The 25,016-nt window shown below is 34.0% G+C and overlaps 4 protein-coding genes across 4 annotated transcripts; 2 read left to right on the top strand and 2 right to left on the bottom strand.

Annotated features, from left to right (window-relative positions):
- The first annotated feature begins 585 nt into the window (after positions 1-585).
- Positions 586-6,087, top strand: LOC130748982 (uncharacterized). Its single transcript, XM_057602233.1, has 9 exons — positions 586-930; positions 1,043-1,126; positions 1,727-1,836; positions 1,967-2,017; positions 3,326-3,469; positions 3,542-3,631; positions 5,033-5,139; positions 5,256-5,340; positions 5,682-6,087. The coding sequence occupies exons 1-9, from the start codon at positions 819-821 to the stop codon at positions 5,778-5,780; spliced, it is 882 nt and encodes a 293-aa protein (XP_057458216.1). The 5' UTR covers positions 586-818; the 3' UTR covers positions 5,781-6,087.
- A 4,548-nt stretch (positions 6,088-10,635) lies between these two features.
- Positions 10,636-13,532, bottom strand: LOC130749188 (basic transcription factor 3-like). Its single transcript, XM_057602504.1, has 6 exons — positions 13,410-13,532; positions 12,223-12,290; positions 11,658-11,806; positions 11,513-11,569; positions 11,135-11,173; positions 10,636-11,041 (listed from the first exon to the last, which is right to left on the bottom strand). The coding sequence occupies exons 2-6, from the start codon at positions 12,288-12,290 to the stop codon at positions 10,842-10,844; spliced, it is 513 nt and encodes a 170-aa protein (XP_057458487.1). The 5' UTR covers positions 13,410-13,532; the 3' UTR covers positions 10,636-10,841.
- Positions 13,533-17,450: 3,918 nt separating this feature from the next.
- LOC130749186 ((+)-borneol dehydrogenase 2) lies at positions 17,451-20,211 on the top strand. Its single transcript, XM_057602502.1, has 2 exons — positions 17,451-17,609; positions 19,043-20,211. The coding sequence occupies exons 1-2, from the start codon at positions 17,479-17,481 to the stop codon at positions 19,839-19,841; spliced, it is 930 nt and encodes a 309-aa protein (XP_057458485.1). The 5' UTR covers positions 17,451-17,478; the 3' UTR covers positions 19,842-20,211.
- A 1,068-nt stretch (positions 20,212-21,279) lies between these two features.
- On the bottom strand, positions 21,280-23,688 carry LOC130749187 (50S ribosomal protein L27, chloroplastic). Its single transcript, XM_057602503.1, has 3 exons — positions 23,292-23,688; positions 21,835-21,936; positions 21,280-21,749 (listed from the first exon to the last, which is right to left on the bottom strand). The coding sequence occupies exons 1-3, from the start codon at positions 23,586-23,588 to the stop codon at positions 21,570-21,572; spliced, it is 579 nt and encodes a 192-aa protein (XP_057458486.1). The 5' UTR covers positions 23,589-23,688; the 3' UTR covers positions 21,280-21,569.
- Between the last annotated feature and the right edge of the window lie 1,328 nt (positions 23,689-25,016).

The following is a 25,016-nucleotide window of genomic DNA, read 5'->3' on the forward strand; positions in this document are numbered from 1 at the left end:
AACGTGGACTTTTCATCAATAAGTTTTGGTCCCTCAAAATTTTCTTTCATCGAATTTAGTCATTCTCCCCTTTCCCTCCTCTCCCTCTTCAATCTTCCCTCTTCTCCTCCCACCTACCCCCCTTTCTTTCTTTCCACCATTGTTTCTCGCGAGCCACCCAGGTTATTGAGGAAAGGGAAGACTAAAGAAAAAAAAGAGAATGACTAAATTTAATAGTAGAAAATTTTGAATAATCAATAAAAATTCCACACATACCACTTAAGTGTACCGCTTATTGGGTAAAATGTACAAATAAAATTCATCTAAGCTTTATGACATCAGATGAACCATTAAATTTTTTTTTTTTTTTGTTTTCCAAGGTATTCTTACCGCCTACAGTCATAGGACTAATCTCCTATGTTTCTGAGATCACGCTAAGTGAGTAAATCTCTCACAACAAATGCTTCTCCATACGCACCGTCCAAGGAATCGAACCCACAGTGCGTACAGACTTTTTTAAAGACAATAAAAGAGGAATTTGTTTTTCAATAACTATTTTATATTCGAGTCTATAAATCAAGTGAAATAACATATTTCACCCAAAAAAGAAAAAGTGAAAAGAAAAGTAGAAAACTACTTCAGGGTTTAGTCGATAAACCTTGAAACGCAGGGCGTGGTGCGTTTAAGTGTCTCAGTTTTCTCTTCTATCCCCCTTCCCAGTTCCCACTGCCACTCTTCATCTTTCTATCTATCAACACCCCTCGCACACACGCCGCCGGCAATCCACCACCACCGCCGCCGCGCCACCGTGCTCTGTCTTGTTATCAGTCTCCGTCAAGATGCTTCGTAGAAACATCCGTTTGAGGAGAGAGTATCTATACAGAAAGAGTTTGGAAGGCAAAGAGCGCTTGCTCTACGAGAAGAAGCGGAAGATCAGAGAAGCGCTTCAAGGTTCCTCCTTTTCCTCTTCCTTCATCTTGTTTCAACGTATTTGATAATGGGTTTTGCTTATTTTTTGAAAAAAATCATTGTTGTTTACTGTTTGTCTTTTGTGTTTTGGCAGAAGGGAAGGCCATTCCTACTGAGCTTAGAAACGAGGAGGCTGCGCTTCGTCGCGAAATCGATCTCGAGGATGAGAACACAGCTGGTATCATGTTAAATCCTTTCCTGTTTTTTAGTCAATTTTGTGAAGTCTGTTTGTGCTGCTGATTGTGTGAACTTGACTATGATTTTAGGGTTTTAAGAATTTTAATGTGTGTGGTTGCTTTTTCGGTTTTTCAATTTCTGCTTGGTCTTGAGCTTTTGTTTTAGAATGGTGGTATTTCATTCAAGAGAGTTATTTACTATGCAAACTGAATCCATTAGTTGTCTATGTCCAAAGATGTTGCACAATTATCTAATTGATAGAGGCCTCATACTTCTTTTTTTTGGGGGGGGGGGGGGGGTGGAGCTATATGCAGAATAAGGTTTTGGTATTAAACAAAATTACTTCCATTAAATTGTATGGGGGTAAATAGAAAACCTACCACTTTTTTTGAAATTTAAGTCTATTTACTTTTAACTTAACATAGATTTGGTATGCCAGAGGGCTTCGAAGTTTTGATTTTGATTATACATCTTTATCTTTTCTGAACCTTGTGACTAATGTACTTTGTATTTTCTCTCACTTAATTGTATCTTTCAATATGGGTTTTGTTGTGGTTTGTGAGCTTGTGATTTTTTACACTTGGTGCTCTGATGAATTCAGTCCCAAGAACACACATTGATGATGAGTATGCAAATGCTGCGGAGAAAGATCCTAAAATTTTGCTGACCACATCCAGGGATCCAAGTGCTCCTCTTCAACAGTTTGTGAAGGTTTGATTTCTTTCACTATCTTGGACTTGGTGATGGTTTGAAATATTGTATTTAAGTTATACTTTGGTTTTGTTATTTTGTGCTTCACTGACAACTTATTGTTTTTCGTGATCTTCAATTATTTGTTTAGGAACTGAAATTTGTCTTTCCCAATGCTAATAGAATGAATCGTGGTGGTCAGGTTAGTACTTCCTGGTTTGCCATCCATTGTCTCATCTTCAGTATTTGTTTGTAACATGAAAATTTGATTATTTGATGGTTTATTCATTTTTATTTCTTAGATGAGAAAAGATGTTTTAATTAGAGATAATATCATAAATCGTAGTTCACAAGAGAATAGGATACCATCCTAAAACTAAAATCTATCTAATTTCTCTGCATGTTAATTATGGAAGATCTCTTGAAACAACTATGAGCAGAGCACCAAAGTGACAATGCTATATTATAGCACATGCATTATGTAAGGCCCCTTCATCTTACTGACGTGCTGCTCAAATAATCCCAGTGGATGTAGGCATGTCCAAAGTGCCTACTCATAAAATGAACATTGCGACTAATTTTCCATGTCCTTGTTTCTGCCAAAACCTTTGACGCAGTATGTGAAAACACACCATAGTGAAATAACAATCCTAGTATCCACAAGACCACAACTCTAAGAATTTCAAAGTAGGCTCCCGACAACTTAGAAAAATATGGTCCTGTTTCCAAACTATGCCTGTACATAGTACATTCTGCATCAGAGTACAGAACTACGTGAGGTACTGAATATGCTTGGGGTAATGATATACACACGTCTTTTCCTTCTTAAAGAAGTTGATACAAATACGGTCAACAGCCAATATTGAAGATGTTGCATTAATAGCACCTAGACCACGATGTTCCATTATTCTAGTTTCTATCTCCTGTAAGAATTTTTCTAATATATTGTTCAACATGGAAACCCTGGTTATTTACATTCTTTGTTTTTCTTCTTCGAACATAAAATTTCTGAAATTTACTTGTATGTAATCTGTGTGGAACAAGTGTTTTCCTTAACTTCGAAGTAGTTGCACTTATTAAGATACTTTTGTACAATATAATATCATATCGACTTTTTTAGAGTTTCTATGAACAGGAAAAAAGTTTCCCTGAATTATTGATGTTTTTATCTGCAACTCAATCCTGTCTTATATGGTGCTGTTCAAATTGTTTAAAATATCTCTTCCTTATATATGTTTGATAGTAATGTATTTCTAGTGTGGTCCTAACTTTAGTAATTTGTAATCTTGAATACTAAGGGTGTGTTTGTTCCATCTGGCCGAACTATATTCCTTAATTGTCCTACACATTGTTGATTGGTCAAAGTACTAAGTATAGCTCAAGTAATCATATTTATATTCTAGATCTAGACACCTTGGACCAAACAACTATAGTTGTATTAATTCTAATACTTCATGTTCTTTTCTTTGCTCAACTATTTGTATTCATGTATGTTCTCCTTTTTTTACAGGTTATCTCAGATATAATAGAAACTTGCCGATCTCACGACTATACTGATGTTATCCTGGTTCATGAACATCGTGGTGTGCCAGATGGTTTAATTGTTTGCCATCTACCATTTGGTCCAACTGCATATTTCGGATTACTCAATGTGGTAAGTGTCAGTCTTGCAGTGCTCCTTATATGGATTTTAGGGGGTTGTATGCTAATCTGTAGTTCCTTGTAGGTTACAAGGCATGAAATTAAAGACAGGAAAGCCATGGGAACCATGCCTGAGGCTTATCCACATGTGATACTTGAAAATTTCTCAACTAAGGTATTCATAATTCAACATGAGCTTTACTATCTTAATACATACTAAAATTCGTTGGTAATGGTCTTTTCCTTTCATCACTAGACCTTCTGATAACTTTGGTCTTTCAGTATAATTGGTTCACATCTTATTCAATAATGGGTAGGTTGTGGTTCAAAATGTTTTTTTTTTTAGTATTTAAGAACAAATTTACATAGATGAAAATTAATTGATATAGGTTGTATCTTGAATTCTTGATGTGATTAGAAAATGGCTAAAATGTTGAAAAAATTTAAATGGGAGTGGTTTAACCAGGAACCAGTCTCTTGGCTGGTCTGGTCTGGCTCTTGAAACGATAAGGATCTGAACTGATTATAGGATGGGAGAACTGGTTCCAAACCAATCAAGCATGCAAACCAGTTGCAGTTTGGAAAGTTAAACAGGTTCGAATCATATAGAAAGAAAGTAGAAGTAGCATCTGTGGAGGAAAAGATGTCACAATTGGACCTACAATGGTTTGGCCAAGCGATAACAAGACTTGTAGAAGACCCAGTAAAAAGGTTGAATAGATAGAAGTAGAGATCAAGGAGAATTCTAAACAAAACCATGAAAACCAACTTTGATATAAATTACCTCTTTTAAGACTTGGTTGTTGTTTGATCCTTGTGGCTAATTTCACCTAGTGAGAAAATGCAATGCTATAGTTGTAATGCTCAAAATGTTGAGAGCAGGACTTCGATATAAATTACCTCTCTTAAGACTTGATTTTTCAGAGAACTCACTGTTACTGTTTGATCCTTGTAGCTAATTTCATCTAGTGAGATAAATCATTGTTGTTGCTATAATGCTCAGAATGTGAGTGGGATTTTAGCACAGATCTGAGCTGAGAGGAGGCTGTCAACCTCATGAGCACTATGTGTCATTAACATGGGTCTTTGAAATAAGAAATGGCATAACTGATATTCTGACATTAGGTCAATTTGGAAAATAAAAGCTGCTCTCTCACTAGGCTACTAGTGGTTAGAAAAATGCTAGCAACACTAACTTTAACACTCTTTTCAACTCTCATTGATTTGTTGAAATTCGTGTGGGGTCCCCACTTAAATGGGTCCCACTTCCGATTTAGTGAAACTCACGATGACGGAGAGTTGAAAAGAGTGTTAAAGTGAGTGTTGCTATCACTCCTCCTTGTGGTTTTTTATCAATAAAAGTTAAATCTGACAGTACATCATGTTTCGTAGGAAAAAATGTTGAGAGTCCACCAAGAATCTTTCATGATAGTAGTATGAGATCAGAATCTGTTAATAATTTTTTTGTCCATATTATCTGACGGTCTTTAAGAAAATATGCCTATGCAAACTCTATCACAGCACTTGTTTGCTGACTGCTTGTCTTATTTTGTAATTCCCATTTGACTTAAAACAGTTAGGTGAAAGGACTGCCAACATTCTAAAGCACCTGTTTCCGGTGCCAAAACCAGACACTAAACGTATTGTCACTTTGGCCAACCAGTCCGACTATATCTCGTTCAGGTTGGTTAAATGTATTCGGTATTGTGCATTTGGTATTCTTTACCATTATTTGTTGAGTTCTATTAAATTTCTCTGGTTAGGCTTCTCATTTGAAATTTTATTTTTGTTACATACAGGCATCATATATATGAAAAGCCCGGGGGTCCTAAATCTATAGAATTGAAGGAAATTGGTCCACGGTTCGAGTTGCGATTATATCAGGTTTGTGTTACAATTAAGCTAACTGTTGATTGTTTTGTTATTATGATGTTATTAAGAAAAATGAGCTTGCATTTGGAAGGAAATAACCACATGCTTCTAAAATTAAGAAAAGCTCAACAATATCCTTTTACTTGAGGATATTGTTGCAAGTAGGATTTTAAGATTTTGCTTAAGAAGCCATATTTAGTGATTGAATTTTGCATGGATTTATGATATGTCTCCTCTGTTCTCATCTTTATCAATATAAACTCAGACCGAATATATTCCTTGTATCACAACTCTTGACTGTTAAACAACTCTGATTAGATCCTCATTTATTTACTTTTTGAAATTGTTGGCAGATAAAGTTAGGAACAGTGGATCAAGCTGAAGCTCAAACAGAATGGGTCATTAGACCTTTCATGAACACGTCTAAAAAGCGTAAATTTCTCAGTGATTGATGCAGACATAACAATATTGTTATAGTGGGTGTTTTATACTGGACAGCCATATTATTAGAACTCTCTGAGCTCACATTTCACTCTGCCTTTTAAGGACATACTCAGTAGTTTAGGTGGAAAAAGAAGCTAAAGATTTTTATTGACATTTGTTTAACACTTTGGCGCTAGAAAATTATGAGAATGGAAATTGAACTGTACTTCTTGCTTAGTTTTAGACGGAATTATTTGTAAGAATCTAATTTTTATACTTCTGTTAGGTCATTGATTTTTTTCTTTGGTCCAAGGTCCTTTATTGAGTTTGATATCATTTTAAAAGCAAGTTACATCTTATCTTGTTTTAACCTTTTTAGTTATTATTTTTTAACTTTTCTGAATGGTACTACTTTCTACGTATTTCTAAAAATTACATTATCAATACTAATTTTTTAAAAATATATCTCCTAATTAATGAAGTACTTTTTCCTAAAAGAATGAACAGAAGTGTGTCCAAATTGGGATGTAAACACACGAGGTCACGAGGTGTATGTGGTAGAGTTCATTTCAATATATCTTATAGCATACATAGTTATGCAAGTGTTTAGTCAAGTTTATTGTCATTATAAATTTTTTTTCTCTAAATAGATAATTATTTTGAAACGGGGTGAGTATATTATAACTTGATCTGAGTTAAGGGTTTTTTTTTTTTTTGAAATGAGATCTGAGTTAAGGGTTATTCACATAAATCTTGAGAGGATAAATATACTTTACTCGGAAATACAAACAATAGTAAATTCTACAAATACCCATTATCTTTTGGCCACACCAAAATATTTCAATTGTGCTTTAAATAAATTTTCACCCTATAATACATCTAGGTCTTGCTCAAATTTTATTTTCCTCGAAATGATTAAACACTTGAAGTAATTAAGCTGCTTACGTATATATTTTTAGACTGTATTCTAGCTACCTTCAAGCTTTATTATTCATAAAAAAAAAATTGAGAGGGATGAGTTCATTGATGAGCAATAATATGTTACTCACTATTCATAACCTTAATTTTTCATTATTGATGATTCTTTGTGCTTAATTAACTTTGTTTGACATGAGTTTTTATTATTTTGTCTAATTAAGTTTATTATTATTTTCATGTCATATTTAGTATCAAGGGCATTTTGGGCATGAGAATAAATATTTTATTTGTGCTGAAGTGAAGATTGTATTTTAGATTATATTTTAGGATTTTAATTTTGAGATATTATATCTTCAAGATTCTGTTTTATTTTGGTTTGTTATTTTTGGATTTTATCTTTAGGATTTGATTTTTATTTAGGATATGATTTCAGCTCTATATAAGGATTTATGCTAAAAACCCAAAACAACTTGGGATACCTTTTGCTATGCAATATAATTTCATATTTTAGTTATTATTGGGTTCTGCTAGGGTTTGCTCTTCTATTTCCTATTTACTCTATTACTTTCACTGCTTTTGCTCTTCCGTCCATTGAAGGCTAATTTCATGGACTGAATCCCTAAGGAAGTATATCGCACTCTCGAGGTATTTATGGATGATTTATATGGATCTTCATTTGATGCATGTTTGGATAATATGGATAAAGTTTTGCATAGATGTATTGAAACTAATCATGTTCTGAATTATGAGAAGTGTTATTTCATGGTAGAGTAGGGCATAGTTTTAGGTCATGTGATTTGTAATAAGGGTGTAGAAGTAGATCCTACCAAGATAGATGTTATTTCACATTTACCTTACCTCTCTTGCGTGCGAGACGTGTGTTCTTTTCTTGGTCTTGCAGGTTTCTATCGCAGGTTCATTCGGGATTTTAGCAAGAAAGCCCTTCCATCCACTATCTAATTTGCTGCAAAAGGAAGTGGCATTTGATTTTGATGAGAGATGCAAAGAGGCGTTTGATTGACTCAAGAAAGCCTTGACCACCACTCCTATTATTCAAACACCTGATTGGATAGCCCCTTTTGAGCTAATGTGTGATGCTTCAAATAATGCATTAGGGGTTGTCCTTGCTTATAAAGTTGACAAGCTGCTTAGGGTAATTTATTATGCTTCTAGGACTTTAGATGTTTCACAAGAAAATTACACCACCAGTGATAAAGAGATTTTAGCTATTGTATTTACTTTAGATAAATTTAGATCTTATTTGCTTGGTTCTAGAATTGTTGTTTACACTGACCATGTAGCTTTAAAGTTCTTATTGAAGAAATCTGAGTCCAAGCTAAGATTAATTAGATGGATGCTCTTGCTCCAAGAGTTTGATTTGGAGATTCGAGATAGGAGTAGAGCACAAAATTATGTGGCTGATCACTGGAGCAGATTTGAGAGGGTTGCTGGCATTCTACCTATTAGAGATGATTTTCCTGATGAGCAGCTTTTTATTATTTCTATTTCTCTTCCTACCCCTTGGTTTGCTAACATTGTCCATGATTTGGTTGTATCAGTTGTTCCTCCATTTGCATCTAGAGCTCAAATTGATTAACTGAAGAGTGATGCTAAGTATTAGTTTTGGGATGACCTCTATTTGTGGAAATTTTGTACTGACCAGGTGATTAGAAGATGCATCCCAGATCATGAGATTGAGCCAGCCAAACTTCAGATCATGAGATCGAGTCATTCATCGGTACATGGTAAGCATTTTTAATGATTTCTTATAGTTTGTGGCAAAATTGAAGGACTAACTCGATCTCATGATTTGGGATGCATCTAATACCTCTGGTCAGTATAAAATTTCCACAAATAGGAGTCATCCCAAAAATAATACTTAACATCACTCTTAAGTTTATCAATTTGAGCTCTAGATGCAAGTGGAGGAACAACAGATGCAACCAAATAATTGACAATGTTAGCAAACAAAGGGGTACGAAGAGAAACAGAAATACTAAAAAGCTGCTCATCAGAATATCATCTTTAATAGGTAGAATGTCAACAACCTCTCAATTATGCTCATGTGATCAGCCACATAATTTTGTGTGTACAACAACAACTAGAAAAGAGGCCTAAGTAACATGTCATCTGTGATTTTAATGTTAAAGAGTGAAAAGTCACCCCCCAAACCAAGCCAACCTGGGTTCTACACAGGAAGAGATAATACAATTTAATCGGAATCTTCAAAAAAAAAAAATCTGAAGGATGTTCATTAGATGAAGCTTCATGCTTTGTTTGGTTTATGAGAGAAAGAGATAAGAGACAAAGAGACAAGAGAAAAGATGAGTAAATGAGAAAGATGTGAGAAATAGTATAGATTTAATAGGTTGTTGGTATGATAAAAAAAAAAGATGAAAAAGAGAAAGAATGAGATAGATAATAATTTTATTTTATAAAAAGACATTTCTATCTAAAAATTTACAACATTCCAACGGTTTGTACCCTTGATATAAGGATAAAAAGGTAGTGAGTATGGCGTTAGATCTCTCTTCTCAGCAAGCTATCTACCAATTGGTTCTGTTATGATAAGCTTAGCCTCAGTAACCATAGACCCTCCATCTCAATTGCAACACTAGCTTTTTAGGGTAACATTGCGATCTTTGTCATAATATGAAGAAGAGGGATGAGAAGTTACAGCAGGCTACGAGATTAAGGTCTTGTTCACCTGATCTTAGCCACGACTAAGAAGGTCACAGGTCTGTTGGTTGATGGAGGTTCGAAGGATTTAAGATTATGATTTTTTAATAATTTTTTTTAATTAATAATTATCTTTGTGTAATTTAATTTTTAATGAATCACGTGTCTACCACATAATCACATTGAATGATATGTACCTTTCCACATAAAACTTCACTTGACATCTAGGCTCTTCACCTCCCGACGAGGACTAAAATCAAGAAATTTAAAAGTTTCAAGGACAAATACGACTTTAACACAAAGGATTAAATTCTACCGATAATATAGTTGGAGAAATTTACTAACATTACTAACAAGGTGATTTACTAACATTATTAACCAACCCTTGGGGACATAAGAGTAGGGTAAGATGAAGGGTGAAAAGTCAAAGGTTCGAACCCTGATGATGACTAATTTACTAACAACTAACATTTGCCTATAAAAAAAAGATTGGGGAAATTTAAAACATATTTGAAACAAACAAATTTAAATGTATAAAAAACATATAATGCTTCTATAAAAGCCTCGTTACAAGGTGATTTAAATTTCGGGATCCGGATGCAACTTTATGGTTATAATCTAACATTCACCTAACAATCCTTGGGACATCACGAATCAAACCAACTATATATGACTAGTTAGTCGGTGATTTATATCCACATACAATACTTCGGTAGAGAAGCCAACATATCAATTTTTCATCATCTGTTTTAAGCCTACCTGCAATTATCACCCGATAACAAACAAATCAGCTTTGAATAGAAATTTTCAAATGCTTGGATGATCTTGGAAGCTAGTTTAAGGCTTAGGGATCAAAACAGGTTGCACCTTCAGCTGTTTTGTGAAAGCAATGGCTGCAAAACCAAACTGGGTCCTCGTCCTTAACACACAAACTACTGGTGAATTATTCCGAACTCTCTTGTCTTCGGGTTCCAGTGTCAACCCAAGTTAATGACTGAAATTCCTTTTTATGAGCTTTACAACAGAAACCCCATATAGAAGAAAATAGACAAAGAAAAAACAAATATCATGCATGTTGCAGTTACATCTCTATTTGAGGTCTCATATGCCAAAAGCCAGCAATCCTTCCACAAAGCAAACAGATAAGATTCAGATGACAAATCATTACCCTTCTTTCATGACCATGGAGCCTTTATGTGAACCATGACAATGTTATGGTCGCTTTTGATGATTCCCATAAACATTGAGTTTCCCAGACTTCAAGGGAAACCAAATGAGAAAAATAGATGGACAAAATTGATTACTACGACATAAAATGATGCACATACAATAGACAAACTCAGGTGCAGTCAAGTAGTAAAACTAAGTTAGATCATCAAGAGCAGATTTAAAAAAGTATTTTAATGAGCATTGGGCAACACCTGAAACATTCTATTTTTTTAAAGAGAATAATCTTTTAAGACAACAAAAATATATGAAGATGGCATAGTTCTCTATGCCTTAGTCTCCTCAGCAGCTGGCTTAGTCTCCTCAGCAGCTGTCTTAGTCTCTTCGGCAGCTGTTTCAAAAGTCTCCCCCGGGACAAGATCTGGCACTGCATCATCATCCTCTTCTTGTGCAGTGGCTCCTGCTTCAGGAGCCTGCTTCTGAAATTGCTCAGCTAGCTTCTTCAGATTTTCCAAGTTATCTGGCCCTGTAATATTTTTAAGAAAGTCGGAAATCTCAAATAAGGAAGAACACAAGGAAGAGAAAAGGCTGAAGTTTGGACAAGATGCAAATCACATACCTAATTGTTGGATGATGCTAGGGAGAATATCCTGCAACTCTGCAAAAAGAGAAAATTGGTTAAGTGAAATGCCAACCAAGGATTAATTCAGTTCAAATTCAAATGGGACTTTGCTGTGAAGTCTTAGTCCTACACTCTGTACGGGGGGGAACAATGTCATGGATATCCAAATTATAATAAAGGTCTACATATTTCCATATGTACATTAAACACTTGAAAATTGACGTAGACAACTATTGATAACACATACGCTTTCACAATACTCAAAGATGTTGGCAATGCTATCTAAAACATGTTAAGAATTGGTGTAACCCACTAGAGCAAATAGCATAAGTAAGAAAGTATGTCACAGAGATAAATAAAAATATGTAAGCTTACTCTTTGTTTGAGGAGAGCCACTAACAACCCAAGTATTGGCAGCAATAGATGCTTGTACTGTAAAAGATTCCATGTTCAACGGTTAGTCAAATTAGAAAATTACAATAAAATATATACTCCACATATCATTAGTGAATATTAATACCTTTGGGGTTTAGAAACTGGATAACTACATCATCTTTGAAGATATTGACTTCCTCAATTGCAGGGATAGCATTTACCCCAATTCTCTTCAAGGTGCTTTGGAGCCTTTTGTCATCGGTAGTAGTTGTCTTGTGGACTGCCTTCTTCTTCCTAAAATTAAAAAAAAATATCATGAAGAAGTAATCAACTCATCAGATGCAATTATCAGTTGAATAAACAAGAAAAAATGGTATAGGTTCCTTACTCAACTAAAAACCAATTACAGCAAAAAAGCAGTTGATTAATAACACCTCAAAGTAATAATTTAACAAAACTTAAACTTAAGTTTTACAAATAAATCAAAAGCAGTGCAAGGTGTCAATTGGATATCCTCTGAACAGTTTATCAAATATATAATACCAGAAGCAAAGATAAAATTGATGTCAATATATTGGCTACTAATACATTCATGGACAGTTGAGAGTAGTACCAGATCATTTTAAGAACAAACAAACTTGAGTATCTAACATCGCTAGAAATTATAATATTGATATGGAAGAAAAGCAGAATTTGATATATAAAAATACCTTCTCATTGTACCCTTTCCACCGGTTCGAACAGAACCGGCCATCTTCATCAACCGTTCCACATTCATCTGTGCAGAAATGAAGAGAAAAAAAAGTTTCATCATTAGAAACCAAAAAGTATAAACATGTTCCATTATATAATTCATTAAAATCAATACAATTCATCTTCAACTCATTAAAACTCAGATAGAAACCACCAAATAACTCATAGTAACTTCTTTAAAAACAGGAAGACAAAGCTCCTTTATGAGAAAATCAGCTACAATCAAATGCCTAGCTAAAACATTCAGAAGACCCGGAGGAGGAAAAGAAAAGTGAAAGTTGAAACACGGTTATCCAAATTTAAAACTGATCCTTCTCATTCCCCATATTATAGCCTTACTACTACTAGATTTCAACCATGATAACAACCCAACAAAGAAAGAGCTATCCAGTGTAAACATGTATTTTATGAACTCTTAAGCTTGCACTCGTGTAAGTTCAACTCAATAATATCAAGGAGGCAAGCCCAAGTTAAATAACACCGAACTCAGCATGTTGAATAACACCGCGTAGCGCTAAATCCATTCTAGAAAAGATACGGGATGCCGAAGTCGAGCACATCAAACATCAGACAAACAGCGTTATACGCACTCAGCATTAGAAGCTACAACATACACTCTCAACACAAAGAAAATGCATCACTTTGAGCTCACCAATGGAAACCAAAAATGAAAAAAAGACATTGTGCACATCAAACATCATTTCACTTACCTAATCCTCAGACACAACGCAAATATTCTCACAATACAGATCCTAAATGCTACACACAACAATTCCCCAATCTAGTGAGGCCAAAACTAATAAAAAAATCCCCAATTTTCAGCGAAAAAAAAAAAGCAGAAAACTTCAATCCCGAATTATTTTCACTGAATAACAAAAACCCAGAATAATATTAAGAAACCCAAAACTAAGAACCTATGATAGGATCGCTAATAACTGGTCTTAGCAAACAAAAACGACATCTTTCACAACCCCTAAAAAAAATGAAAACAATCCCGTGAATTGAAATGACAAATACAAATACAAATCGAAATCAACAAATTTAGGGTAACCAGAAATCAAGATCAGCACAAATCGAGAAGCAAAATTGGAAACCCGAAAGGCGTTGAAGGGAATCAAGTAGCGGTGAAGTGGAAAATCGGTACCTTTGTTGAAGCCTGTGTGGTTCGGAACAGATTGCGAAATGTAAGAACAAAGAGACACAAGTAGATAAGGACTCCCTATATATGTAAAAAGAGTATAAAAGACACTGCAAAAACCCTAAAATATTTTTTTTTTGTGAAGAAACAAATGGGTCCTCTAATCAAAATCCCACATGGCAATAGTTTTTTTTTTTGGGTCAAAAGAGTACATGGTTGTATCCAGAACCTAATAAAAAGCCCACTTATGTACCATTTTGAATTTTACATTTATGGTGATGATGATTTTTTCCAATCATTTTTCTTTTTAATTTGGCTTAAAAGCATTTGTTGCTCACACACTTGACCAGTTGAGCTACATAGATAATTGAGACATATTGGAAGAAAATTTAATTTATATCATCTCCATCATCATCATCAATTTCATATTCTCTTCTCCTTCCTTCTCCTTCTCCCACACATTAAGCACCGCCATTCTAGCTCTCTCTCTCGAACTCAGAACCTTTGTTCTCTCTCCCTCCCTCACGATCCCTTTCGTGGTTGGCTCTCCCTCTCGATAGGTCTTGAGGAGTGATATAAAAATCCCCTAATTCTACCTTAGCAGATTTGGATTCCCAAATTTGGCAGATTTGAATTCCATCAAGTTAGGGATTTTTGGTGGGGAAAGAAGGAAGAGATGGGTGGTTATGGTTTTTGGAAAGGAGGAGGGGAGGAAGAAGGGAGATGGTGGCTGGTTTTTTTTTTTTTTTTGATAAGCAGGAGATGGTGGCTGGTAATTTGTGGAGTTTATGGGTTTAATTTTGACTTGAATTTGGTAACCCAGAAACAAAGATTCAATTTTTTTCCACATTTCCTTTATTTGGTAACCCACAAGCTCCAATTCATGCCATAAACTCACTATCTCTGTACGTTTTCATCGTTGATTCCATCACTTTGTGGGTTCTTCTTCGCATGACTTTGGGATTTCTTTTTAAGAATTTTAGTTTAAATCCAATTGGGGCTAGATCATTGTTTTATTACTATGACAACAGAGATGGGTTCAATGATATAAAGATTTATGTATAGAATTTGTTTTGACAATTTGAAGTTATGATTTTGCACGGCTGGTCGATGAAGAAGAAGGAGAAGGAAGGAGAAGAGTATATGAAATTGATGATTATGAAGGAGATGATATAAATTTTCTTGCATTATATATCAATTATCTAAGTAGCTCAACTGGTTAAATGTGTGTTTTGCTACATGTAAGTCCTGAGTTCGAATCCTCCCCAAACTCATTTTCCATTTCTGAATTTTGAAAATGTTGTTATTATTATCCACGTGGTATGTCAAAAAAAAAAAGAGGAAAAGCCACGTCAGCCCCTCAGTTAGTTTTTTAACGTCAAACTGACGGAGGGGTACTCGCTACACTTTTCAGTATACAAACATGGACAAAAATAGATGGAGGGTGTCTTTTGCACAAACATGAAACATCAGGGGCACCAAATGCTTTTAAGTCTTTTAATTTCTAATTTTTTAGTCACCGTTTTAAAAACTGGTCCGGTTATTGAACCGATGAAGGTATTGTCTTCTTCTTGTAACCACAAGAAGCCTGATGAAGGCACTAGTTAACGGCTCAATAATAATCGTAGTTAAAATAGTAATACTTTAATTAATATTTAATATAAAATGTTAAAAAACTAAGTCAAATTAAATTTTAAATTAATAAATTAATAAAAAAAAAATCCATGTGTCGGGGTGTTCTAATTCTATATTAGATGTTTACTAGTATTGATCTCGCGCAATGCACATATGGAATAATACATATATCACTTATTTAAGTTTTTTTTCATAATTCACATTATAATTCCCTTTTTTTTCTAATTTGTTATGCTTTAAATCAATATACCAAAATCATTTTAATCTTCTAGATGTATATACGAAAACAAAAATACAAATTTTTTGAGTTAATTTTCAAATCAATCTTTTAAAACTATTTGATATCAATTTTTTATGGCATATTTGATATCATTTTTTTGTACATCGGAAAGATAAATAGCGCCCTCCAGGGATCGGTCCCGAACCTCCCTCTCCCCAACTTATATGTCTCCTAACTCTTATCACTTGTTGAGATATATTTGGTATCATTTTGAACTAAGATATTACGTTCAATTTTATTTATTTATTTTGTAATATAAAAAATAATCATAATCATTTAAAAAAAGACTTTGTCAGCATACATCTTAACTTTAGAAAAGTAACAATTAACTGTTATTAATTATTCTAATGTCATTAAAAATATTAAATGTCAAATTAATATAGTAGTTATTTTTGAAAAAAGTAACAATGAACTTTTGTTAATTATTTTAATGTCATTAATAATTATTAAATGTAATATTAATAAATAAATTATTTTTAAAAATATGAAATTATTTAATAGGATAAGAGCATGATATGATAAATGATTGGATAATGATAAGATATGATAAGAGCATGATAGACTCATATCCTATCATACGTTTGAGGTGGACAAGATATTGATAGGATATGACACAACTAATGAAAAATGTATCAAATTTTCCTTTGAAAATAAATATTTTATTAAAATAAAAAATTTATATTTATTAATTAATATTATTATAAATAATATAAACTATAAATGTTGAAATTAATTTAGGGTTATGGTAATAAACAAATAAAAAATTGATATCCTATCCTGTTAGGATAATTTATATCCTAGCTTCCCCTCATGATAACTTTTACACATGATAGACATGATATGATAAGGGACATGATAGTGTTATCCTATCGTACTGACGCAACAAACAACATATTACAACATGATATGATTACTGCTATTCTATCATATCCTTTCCGTTTATTCTATCCACCAAACAGACCCATAGTTATTAAAAAATTAGAAAATATAAATATGACATCATCTACCTACTAATTATAGTATGAGAGAGAAAATTTATGAAGAAAGGTATAGAATGAGAGAGTGACACTTGTCGGAGTTGTCACTTTTTTATTTCAGAAATAATATTTAGTATAAGATAAGATAAGATTTAAATAAAATATATTGAGAAATGTTATTTACCCTTATTTTAACATTAGCAGATGGTTGGCTCAAGTGAAATATGATTGATTCTCCTTAAGCAAGGTCTGTAACACGACTCACACGAGTTTCAACCGATAAATGAGAGTGTCAGAAAGAAAATGTTAAAATGAGTGGTAGCACTTCTCAAATATTTTTTTAGTGTTTATCGTCAAGTTAGTCCCTAACTTTGTACGCATGTTCACGTTTAGTCCCTTGTAAAAAAATTGATATTTGTTCCCACGATTGTAGCAAGTTTGCCTTTAGTCCTTGCTTGAAGGTGGAGCTCCCGTGAATTAATTGAATGACATACTAACGCTGATGTGACTATATTCACATCATTTTAATTATGATGTCCTCTCCTAATAAAAGGTTCACATCTCTTATAAAAATGTAAAAAAAAAATTGACTAAAAATTGAAGACAGACCAAAACAAGTGTAACATTTGAGATTAAAAATGTTATTTTTAAGTTTAGAAACTCTTATTACACATTCACATTGAAGATCAAAAGTGCTTACCTTTTACTCCCTCCGTTCCTAATTATAATACCTAGTTTTAAATTTTTCATGTTCCTAAATATAAGACATTTAACAATAATCTAGCAAAAAGTATTTCACTCTTCCATATATACCCCTAACATTAGTTGTGTGTTTTCAATTCAAAAGTTTAATTACTACCTAGCATTTATTAGTGAGAGAAAATGACAAAGGGTAAATATGAAAAAATGTATGTATTTTTAAAAAATCAATACACTAATTAGATATATTTAATGCTTTCTTAATAAGCGCAATTTTTTGTATTATGTTTTATAATTATGAACGGAGGAAGTAATGAATAGTTATGAACTTTTTCTTTTTCCTTCAAATTACGTCCATGAATCTAAGAGGATAGTAGTGAAGATTGCGTATGCTTTTTCTTAGAAAAAGATAGCTTTGCACGCATTAATTATTGAGAGTTTTATTCAGAAAACACGTCACCACATGTCTTAAAAATGGACCCACATGAAATGGAACAGCACTATCTCACATTCTAGGAACACAGAGAGAAAGAAAGTGCAGACAGCCATGTCCACAACCACTATTGCTCCGGCTCCAGCTCCAGCTCCAGCTCCAGCTCCAGCTCCAGCACCAAGGTAACATCTCTCCATTTCAAAGCATTTTCATCCTTGCTTCTTCATATTCCTCTTTGGGGTTTGGATCAATCGTACATGCAATTTCTGATGTTGTCTTGCCTTCTGACTCTTGAACTGATTTGGTGTCAGAAAAATGTGGTTTTGCTTTATCAACCGTACCTGCAATTTCTGAAATAATGATTTTGCTACTTGTCTTTTTTCTTATTGGAAATAAAATTTTTCCTGTCAGAAGATTCTGTGTCACCTGAAAATGCTGGGTTGACTAAGCTTTGACTACTTGCTTACTTGTTTGTTGCAGGAAGTTTGGTTTTTTTTCTTTCTTCTTAATCATCATTAGGGAGAGTTTTAGTTATTTTCATTGATAAGAAGCTATTTGCTGGGGTTAAGTTAATATTTTCAAAGTCAATTGTCTGTTTACTATAGATCTTGTTTCTACCCTTTTGACTTATTTTCTGTGCTGATCTTGTTTGTATGAGTATGACTCCTTTGATGCCCAGATCTACTATTTCTGAGGAAAACTCCTACCTAATTGAGTTTTGATTTTGTTTTTTATACTTTGGAGATTTTTGTACTGATTTCTCAACCAGGGTTTTTTCTGGAACTACAAATTTACAATGCATGTTGATAACATCAGTATTTTCCCCTGTTGTTCAGGGTTAGTAGGAAGTGAAAATGATAAGATTTAACTTGTGAGAGTAAAAGAAAAGATATAGAAATAAATGGTACACTCTCATAATGTAGGATGGGGAAGAATGAAGAGGATTTTCCTGATGCATTTTTTAGCCAAGAAGATTATCTAATCTACAGCGTTTTTTAAATAAATAATTTTTGACTATGGAGTCATCTGGTTCTAAGCAACGTGGCTCTAATATGGTTTAGAATTGTAAATCTTAGAGGCGAGGCTACATTAATAGTATTATCTGATTTTGAGGTTTCGGGTGTTCTATGCTCCAGTGGTTTTAAAGAAAGTATACTTGAAATATTCTGTCTTTGTTTCCATGACAATGTTTTCTGATTTAGGTTATGGAAATCTGTGTGTGACACATTCTATATTTGCTTCTTCATATTGTGTATGTGCACCTTCTTACACTGTTTTAAGTACTTCTCAGTGTGTTTGGCTCTCCGTTGGTGAACCTAAGAATCAATTCTGATAGAGTAAAATACCTCTGTGAGTCATTTTGGAGAATTACTAATTAAGTCCCAAAATCAACTCTGCTATAAGCTAAAGAGAGAGTAGCTTCTAGGTTAACATACTCAATTCTGTGATTTTACAACTGCATTTCACATTACCCTACAAAAACCACTTGTTTCATAAATGTATCAACTCCCTTACCCTATGATCAATTTTACCAAAATCAATTGTAGACAACATTGATCCAAGCACGCATTCAGTTTTTCTCTCATGTAACTTCTCCATTATCTCTCTTCCTCAGGCTATTAGGCAAAGTGGCATTGGTCACTGGCGGAGCATCCGGAATCGGAGAAAGCATTGCCCGCCTGTTCCACACGAACGGCGCTAAAATCTGCATAGCTGACATGCAAGACAATCTCGGAAATCAGGTCTGCGAATCCCTCGGCGACGAAGCAAACGTTTGTTTCTTGCACTGTGATGTTACCGAGGAAAACGATGTTCGCAATGCAGTGGACATGACTGTGGCTAAATTCGGCACCCTTGACATCATAGTGAACAATGCCGGAATCTCCGGTGCCCCTTGCCCTGATATCCGCAATGTGGACTTATCAGATTTCGACAAAGTCTTCAATGTGAATGTGAAGGGAGTGTTCCATGGGATGAAACATGCTGCAAGAATCATGATCCCAAAGAAGAAAGGCTCAATCATTTCTCTGTGCAGTGTGGCAAGTACAATGGGAGGGTTAGGACCACATGCATACACAGGGTCCAAGCATGCTGTGTTAGGTCTAACAAAGAATGTTTCAGCTGAATTGGGAAATCATGGAATAAGAGTGAACTGTGTTTCCCCTTATTGTGTGGCAACTGGTTTGGCCTTGGCTCATTTGCCTGAGGAAGAGAGGACTGAGGATGCAATGGCTGGTTTTCGTTCTTTTGTTGGGAGGAATGCAAACTTGCAAGGGGTAGAGTTAACTGCTAATGATGTGGCTAATGCTGTGCTCTTCCTTGCAAGTGATGATGCGAGGTATGTGAGTGGACAGAATCTCATGATTGATGGAGGGTTCACCAATGCAAATCACTTACTCAGAGTTTTTAGATGATCATTGGTATTTCACTACTTGTTAATTAACTTAATTGGATGAAGATCCCGTCTTCATTTGTTGTCTCATTCTCAATTCCGCCAATCAAATTATGTCATGTAAGCATAAGTATGACAACTTTAACATTATACGAGTAGCTTTTACATGACATGATATAATTTGGTTGGTAGAATAGGAAAGGGGACACACCAAATATATAGGGTTTAGGACATTGCATTGATGGTGCATGCAAGGATGTATTAAATGTTAATATGCAAATAAATATACTACATCTGGCTTGATCCCTCTAAATAGAGGTCTTGGATTTGAGCCATGAATATCCTGGATGTTAATTTTTATTAATAAATCTAAGGGATTTGATTTATGATTATGGTACTTTTTCCTAGTGGCATACTTAAAGTCTCCACCATTCATTCTAGTTGCTCCCACCAATTTATCGTGTCCAAGACCGTTGCTGAATTTAGTTAATTCTGTTAAAATTTCTGACAACCTTTTTCTTTCCTTCATTGGAGCCTAAATTTAACAAGCTGATCCTTTTCTTGCATCATGGAATACAAACAATAATAGAACGGCTAGTTGGAATGTGCAGTAAGCCATGCTATATCATTTGTTCCAATCATTATGAACATCGAACAACTAATCACAGGACTAAACAAAATCTCAGTCTAACTGCATCACAATTGTCCAATAATCTAGTTACAAAAAATAATTTCTAATCTTATTGGTCTTAACAAAGTCTACAAAATGTTTTACAATAGTTAACATTCTATTTGTTTGGTTCCTAAATGAAAATCCCTTAATTAAGATAGTCCATATAAAAAACATAAAAATCAACTGGCTAGACTTCGTAAGGAGTTAGTACTTGCTGTAATCTATGAAGCATTTTATCATGTGTTGACTCTTCTAGCTATTTTAAGCTGGTCTAATGTTTTTTATTGCATACTGTTCTGAGTTGGCTATTCTGTTGAAGAGACAGCTTGTAGTGACAAGCTCTCCATTTGTAAGAACTACATGGTTATAATTTTCAATGAGTTCTGTCTTCACATTTGTCAGAACTAGATGATTAAGAGATCTCCAATCCAGACTTAATTTATCCAGATAAGCCATTCTAGTCTTCAGTTTACTATAAACATTGCTTTCCATTCATTAGTTTGTAGACCAACAAAGTATATACACCTTTCAAGACAAATATATTTCCTTCCAACAAGTATAGTACAATTATAAATAAATTTCATTTATATTTTAGTTTGACATATTGTTCTTTAAGATATGTTTTTCATCATAAAATATAACAAGTGAAACATACCCACATATATGTTATTTTGAGTTTTTTCAATAAGCTTCTCAAATTAGTTATGGACAAGAGATTATGTGATAAGCACATATGGAAACTTTATAGAGTGATTTTTTGGCAGTGGATGGTTCAATTTACTTGCCCTGAAAACAAAGACAAATCATCTTGTAGTTTGCTACTTCAGAAAATCTCAATACAATGGTTAAGGTTTCACTGATACACAAAAGCAAAACAATTGGGTGGGGGAGATTTTACACATTAGAGTGATTTTTGGCAGTGGATGGTACAATTTATTTGCCCAGAAAACAAAGACAAATCATCTTATAGTTTGCTACTTCAAAAATTCTCAATACAATGCGAGAGATTTCACTGATACACAAAAGCAAAACAACTGCGAGGGGGAGATTTTACACATTAAAGTGGTTAGATCAGAATCAGCACATTGGATTTGTGATTGCAGCATCATCAGTAGAAGCCAGCACCAGTTGGGATCGAAGAATTCTAGCTTCTTGTCTAGCTTTCTTTTTTTCACGCCTCATCTTGAAGTACTCTCTCTTCCTTGCTCTATAGCTATTGGGGTTCTCAACTGGTATTTCCCGCGGGTAAACACTAATCTGGAATAGCAAAATTTTTATAGCTTGTTATTTTGCAACCTCTAAGATTACAGACATCAAACTATGAACATAGACTTTATTTAACCTTTTTCCTGTCAGGTCCATATTTCTCAAATTTTACAACTCCGTCAATCAAGGAGAAGATGGTATAGTCTTTGCCAAGCCCCACATTCTTTCCTGCGTGAAACTTCAAGTTTCCCAAAAATTACAAAGTCAGAAATCAGCAAGGCTTCAAGATATATAAGACATATGAATTTGATCAAAGTCTTGCAAAGAAAAATAGATAGAAAACAGCAAGGCTTTAAGAGTATAATGAACCAACTATCCCAAATAATGTCAACTTCATCTTCATCACTGGATAATCAATTGACTCTTGTACGGATTATGTATAATGCAGTGTTGCTAATGGTGGACTATGGTAGAAAGCCAAAAACAGGCCAAATTTGACAAATAATGATGGCTGATGGCGGATCATGGTGGATTGTGGCGGAATATCAGCCCTGGCGGCATGCTGGAATTCCGCCATGAGATTCAGCCATGGTGCCACCATGGCGGATATTTGGTAACACTGGTATAATGTACAGAGTCACCTATCTTTTGCTTACATTAAACTTCAGTTATTGCAGTTCAGAAAACAGTAAGGCAATATAGATTCTACCCTATGTATGAAAAACTAGTGTGAATGACACCCTTAATACTTATTACTCTCACAAAGAACAAACATGAGGAAAATCTTCCAGTCTACAAAGTGTGCTGTAAAAAAAGTTGTGGAATAACTTATAGCTCTGCAATATTGGGCAACCATCAAAAGAAACAGTTGCAATGTTGTCAACTACATAACACAACTTGTCAAAAGACCTATATATAAGATACTACACATTGCTTATCAATCCTGATTGCCGTGACCCTTATCCGTGTGTTTGAAAATCAGGTAGATTACTATGTCTGGGAGAAGTAACTTTCAGCGAAGCTAACAAATGTAGCATTTCTGGGAGGATTGAAAATGAATCCAAACATGTTGTAAGTTATACCAAATCTTCATTTTCTGTAAAGTTGAAGGCAATTACGCCTTCTTTAACTAGCTATCATATATTTTGCAATTTTCAACAAAACACACAATCAACAATTCAAAGAAGCACCAAAGCTTAGCCTTAAGTCCAAAACAGAAGACCACCCAAACCAAACCATTAACTTATAACCCAACCATTAACTTCCACCCTTATTTCATTCAACTATAGTCCTCCTCCCTCAACATTCTAAAAAATCTAAAATACTGTCCATTATGTTCCATTTCGTTCCGCTCCATTATGTTCCATCAATCCAAACATAACCTTAAATTATCCTAAATATCATTACAAAGTATATCCCATACATTAAAACAAACATCACCCAAAATTTCAACAATCACAGTATAATCCATAGAACAACACACAATCAACTATTTCATTTATTTTTTCTCAAAGGGTATCATAAAAATAACAAATTTACCAAAATTTAAGCTGAAAAATGGAAGGTATGACAATGAAGCAGGAACTCACTCACCTTAGTTCCACGCTGACGAACAATGATGGAACCTGGTTTAGCAACCTGGTCACCATAAATCTTGACACCGAGGCGCTTGCTCTCGGAATCGCGTCCATTCTTGGTGCTTCCGGCACCCTTCTTGTGAGCGTTCTGGATTGTCAGCGGGGTCGTCCGAGTCTGAGGTGCCCACACCAACGAGGTGGGGCGAAGCGAGGAAGAACCAGTGAAGAAGGAAGAGGAAGAAGAAGAGGATAGTGAAAGGCCTTTGAATGCTGTTGCTATGTTGAAGCTCATGCACAGTGATGATGCAGCCATGGCAGAGTGTGGAGAGGAAGAAAGTGTGAGGTTGTGAAGGGGTTCAGTATAAGATGGATAAAGGTGGATACAATCAAGTTTTGGATTGCTTGTTTGATGGGTAAAACGAAGTCGTTTAGTAGAGATTGGCTCAATTTATATAATGCTTAAATCTAGAGGTGTAATCGGAACGAATTGAATCGAATTTAGGGAGTTTAAATGTGTGAAATAATGAAAACATGTTCGGTTTTAGTTGGTTTGAATTTTCTGATTTTTGCTTTTGGACCCGAATCAGACCAACTCGATCTCGACTGGATTGGTTCGATTCAGATGGTCGGATTTAGAATAAAAGATATTATTTTAAAAAGATGTATAAAGGTGAACATAATGAAGTTTTGGATTATTTGTTTGATGGGTAAACAAACACTTAATTAAATCAAATTTAGGACAATTGATGATATATCATATCACCAATTACGTGAACTTTTCACATTAATTTTAGTCACTCTAAAATATTTTAATCACATTTGGTTCGTCATCTTCCTCTTCTTTCTCTTTTTTTATTTCTCAATAACCACTTCACTGTAAATTTCAGCCACCCACCAAACCTCTTCGTTCCCTCTACTTCCTCTTCAGTCTTTATCTTCCTCCTTCTCCTTCTCTTCCCACCCCTCACTTCACTCACCTTTCTTCTTGTTCTTCTTCCTAAACAATTTGCCACGAAATACAACAAACAAGCATAAGAAAAAGATAATCCATAATTTTTTTTTATGAAACAAAAATGCCATCTCTAGCTTATAAGCATTAATCATTCAAATCAAGTCATTTTGTGATGTTATTAAGGGTCTGATTGGTGGTTAGGATAATGAGACAAAATATGATAGTGTAATCATATTATGTTGTAATTCGTTGTTGCGCCAACATGATAAAATAATGCAATTGTCCCTTATCATATCTTGTGCATCATTTGTAAGTTTCATCTTGAGGGGGAAGTTGAGATAGAACTTATCTTGAAAGTATATGATAACATTTTTCTATTATTTTATTTTTAGTACCCTAACTCAAAATTAAATTATTTCAATATTTATAATTTATAAATGTAACAATTTTAATTAATTTTATTATTTATCACTTACTGTTATTAAATTAAATGGTATTAGTTACTTATATATTTTAAATTTAAATTTAAATAGAATAAATAATAAAAATAATTTAATTTTAAAACATATATAGAATCATCTATAAAACTAATGAAATAATATACAAACTAATTTTTAAAATTGTTAATTAAAAAATATTATGTTCTCAACAAAAAAATTTCTTGTTAATGAAGAATGTCCCATATTTTCGAACTAAAGTATAAGAAAAAGGAAAGTGAAAGAGGTATATTTGATAAATGGGAGAACATTAAGAAATATGATATTAGCGATTCTCTCTCTAACTTTCTCT

The sequence above is a fragment of the Lotus japonicus genome, chromosome 3 (genome assembly GCF_012489685.1).
Source record: "Lotus japonicus ecotype B-129 chromosome 3, LjGifu_v1.2".
Taxonomy (NCBI): domain Eukaryota; kingdom Viridiplantae; phylum Streptophyta; class Magnoliopsida; order Fabales; family Fabaceae; genus Lotus; species Lotus japonicus.

Excerpts from the sequence above, each read along its gene's own strand:
- LOC130749187 (XM_057602503.1), bottom strand. The coding sequence starts at position 23,588 with ATGGCTGCATCATCACTGTGCATGAGCTTCAACATAGCAACAGCATTC. Across the intron at positions 21,937-23,291 it reads TTCGTCAGCGTGGAACTAAG|TTTCACGCAGGAAAGAATGT; the intron begins GTGAGTGAGTTC and ends GGAAACTTGAAG. Across the intron at positions 21,750-21,834 it reads ATGGACCTGACAGGAAAAAG|ATTAGTGTTTACCCGCGGGA; the intron begins GTTAAATAAAGT and ends TTGCTATTCCAG.
- LOC130749186 (XM_057602502.1), top strand. The coding sequence starts at position 17,479 with ATGAAATGGAACAGCACTATCTCACATTCTAGGAACACAGAGAGAAAG. Across the intron at positions 17,610-19,042 it reads GCTCCAGCTCCAGCACCAAG|GCTATTAGGCAAAGTGGCAT; the intron begins GTAACATCTCTC and ends TCTCTTCCTCAG.
- LOC130748982 (XM_057602233.1), top strand. The coding sequence starts at position 819 with ATGCTTCGTAGAAACATCCGTTTGAGGAGAGAGTATCTATACAGAAAG. Across the intron at positions 3,470-3,541 it reads ATTTCGGATTACTCAATGTG|GTTACAAGGCATGAAATTAA; the intron begins GTAAGTGTCAGT and ends AGTTCCTTGTAG. Across the intron at positions 5,341-5,681 it reads TCGAGTTGCGATTATATCAG|ATAAAGTTAGGAACAGTGGA; the intron begins GTTTGTGTTACA and ends AATTGTTGGCAG.
- LOC130749188 (XM_057602504.1), bottom strand. The coding sequence starts at position 12,290 with ATGAATGTGGAACGGTTGATGAAGATGGCCGGTTCTGTTCGAACCGGT. Across the intron at positions 11,570-11,657 it reads CCAGTTTCTAAACCCCAAAG|TACAAGCATCTATTGCTGCC; the intron begins GTATTAATATTC and ends AATCTTTTACAG. Across the intron at positions 11,174-11,512 it reads TGGCTCTCCTCAAACAAAGA|AGTTGCAGGATATTCTCCCT; the intron begins GTAAGCTTACAT and ends CTCTTTTTGCAG.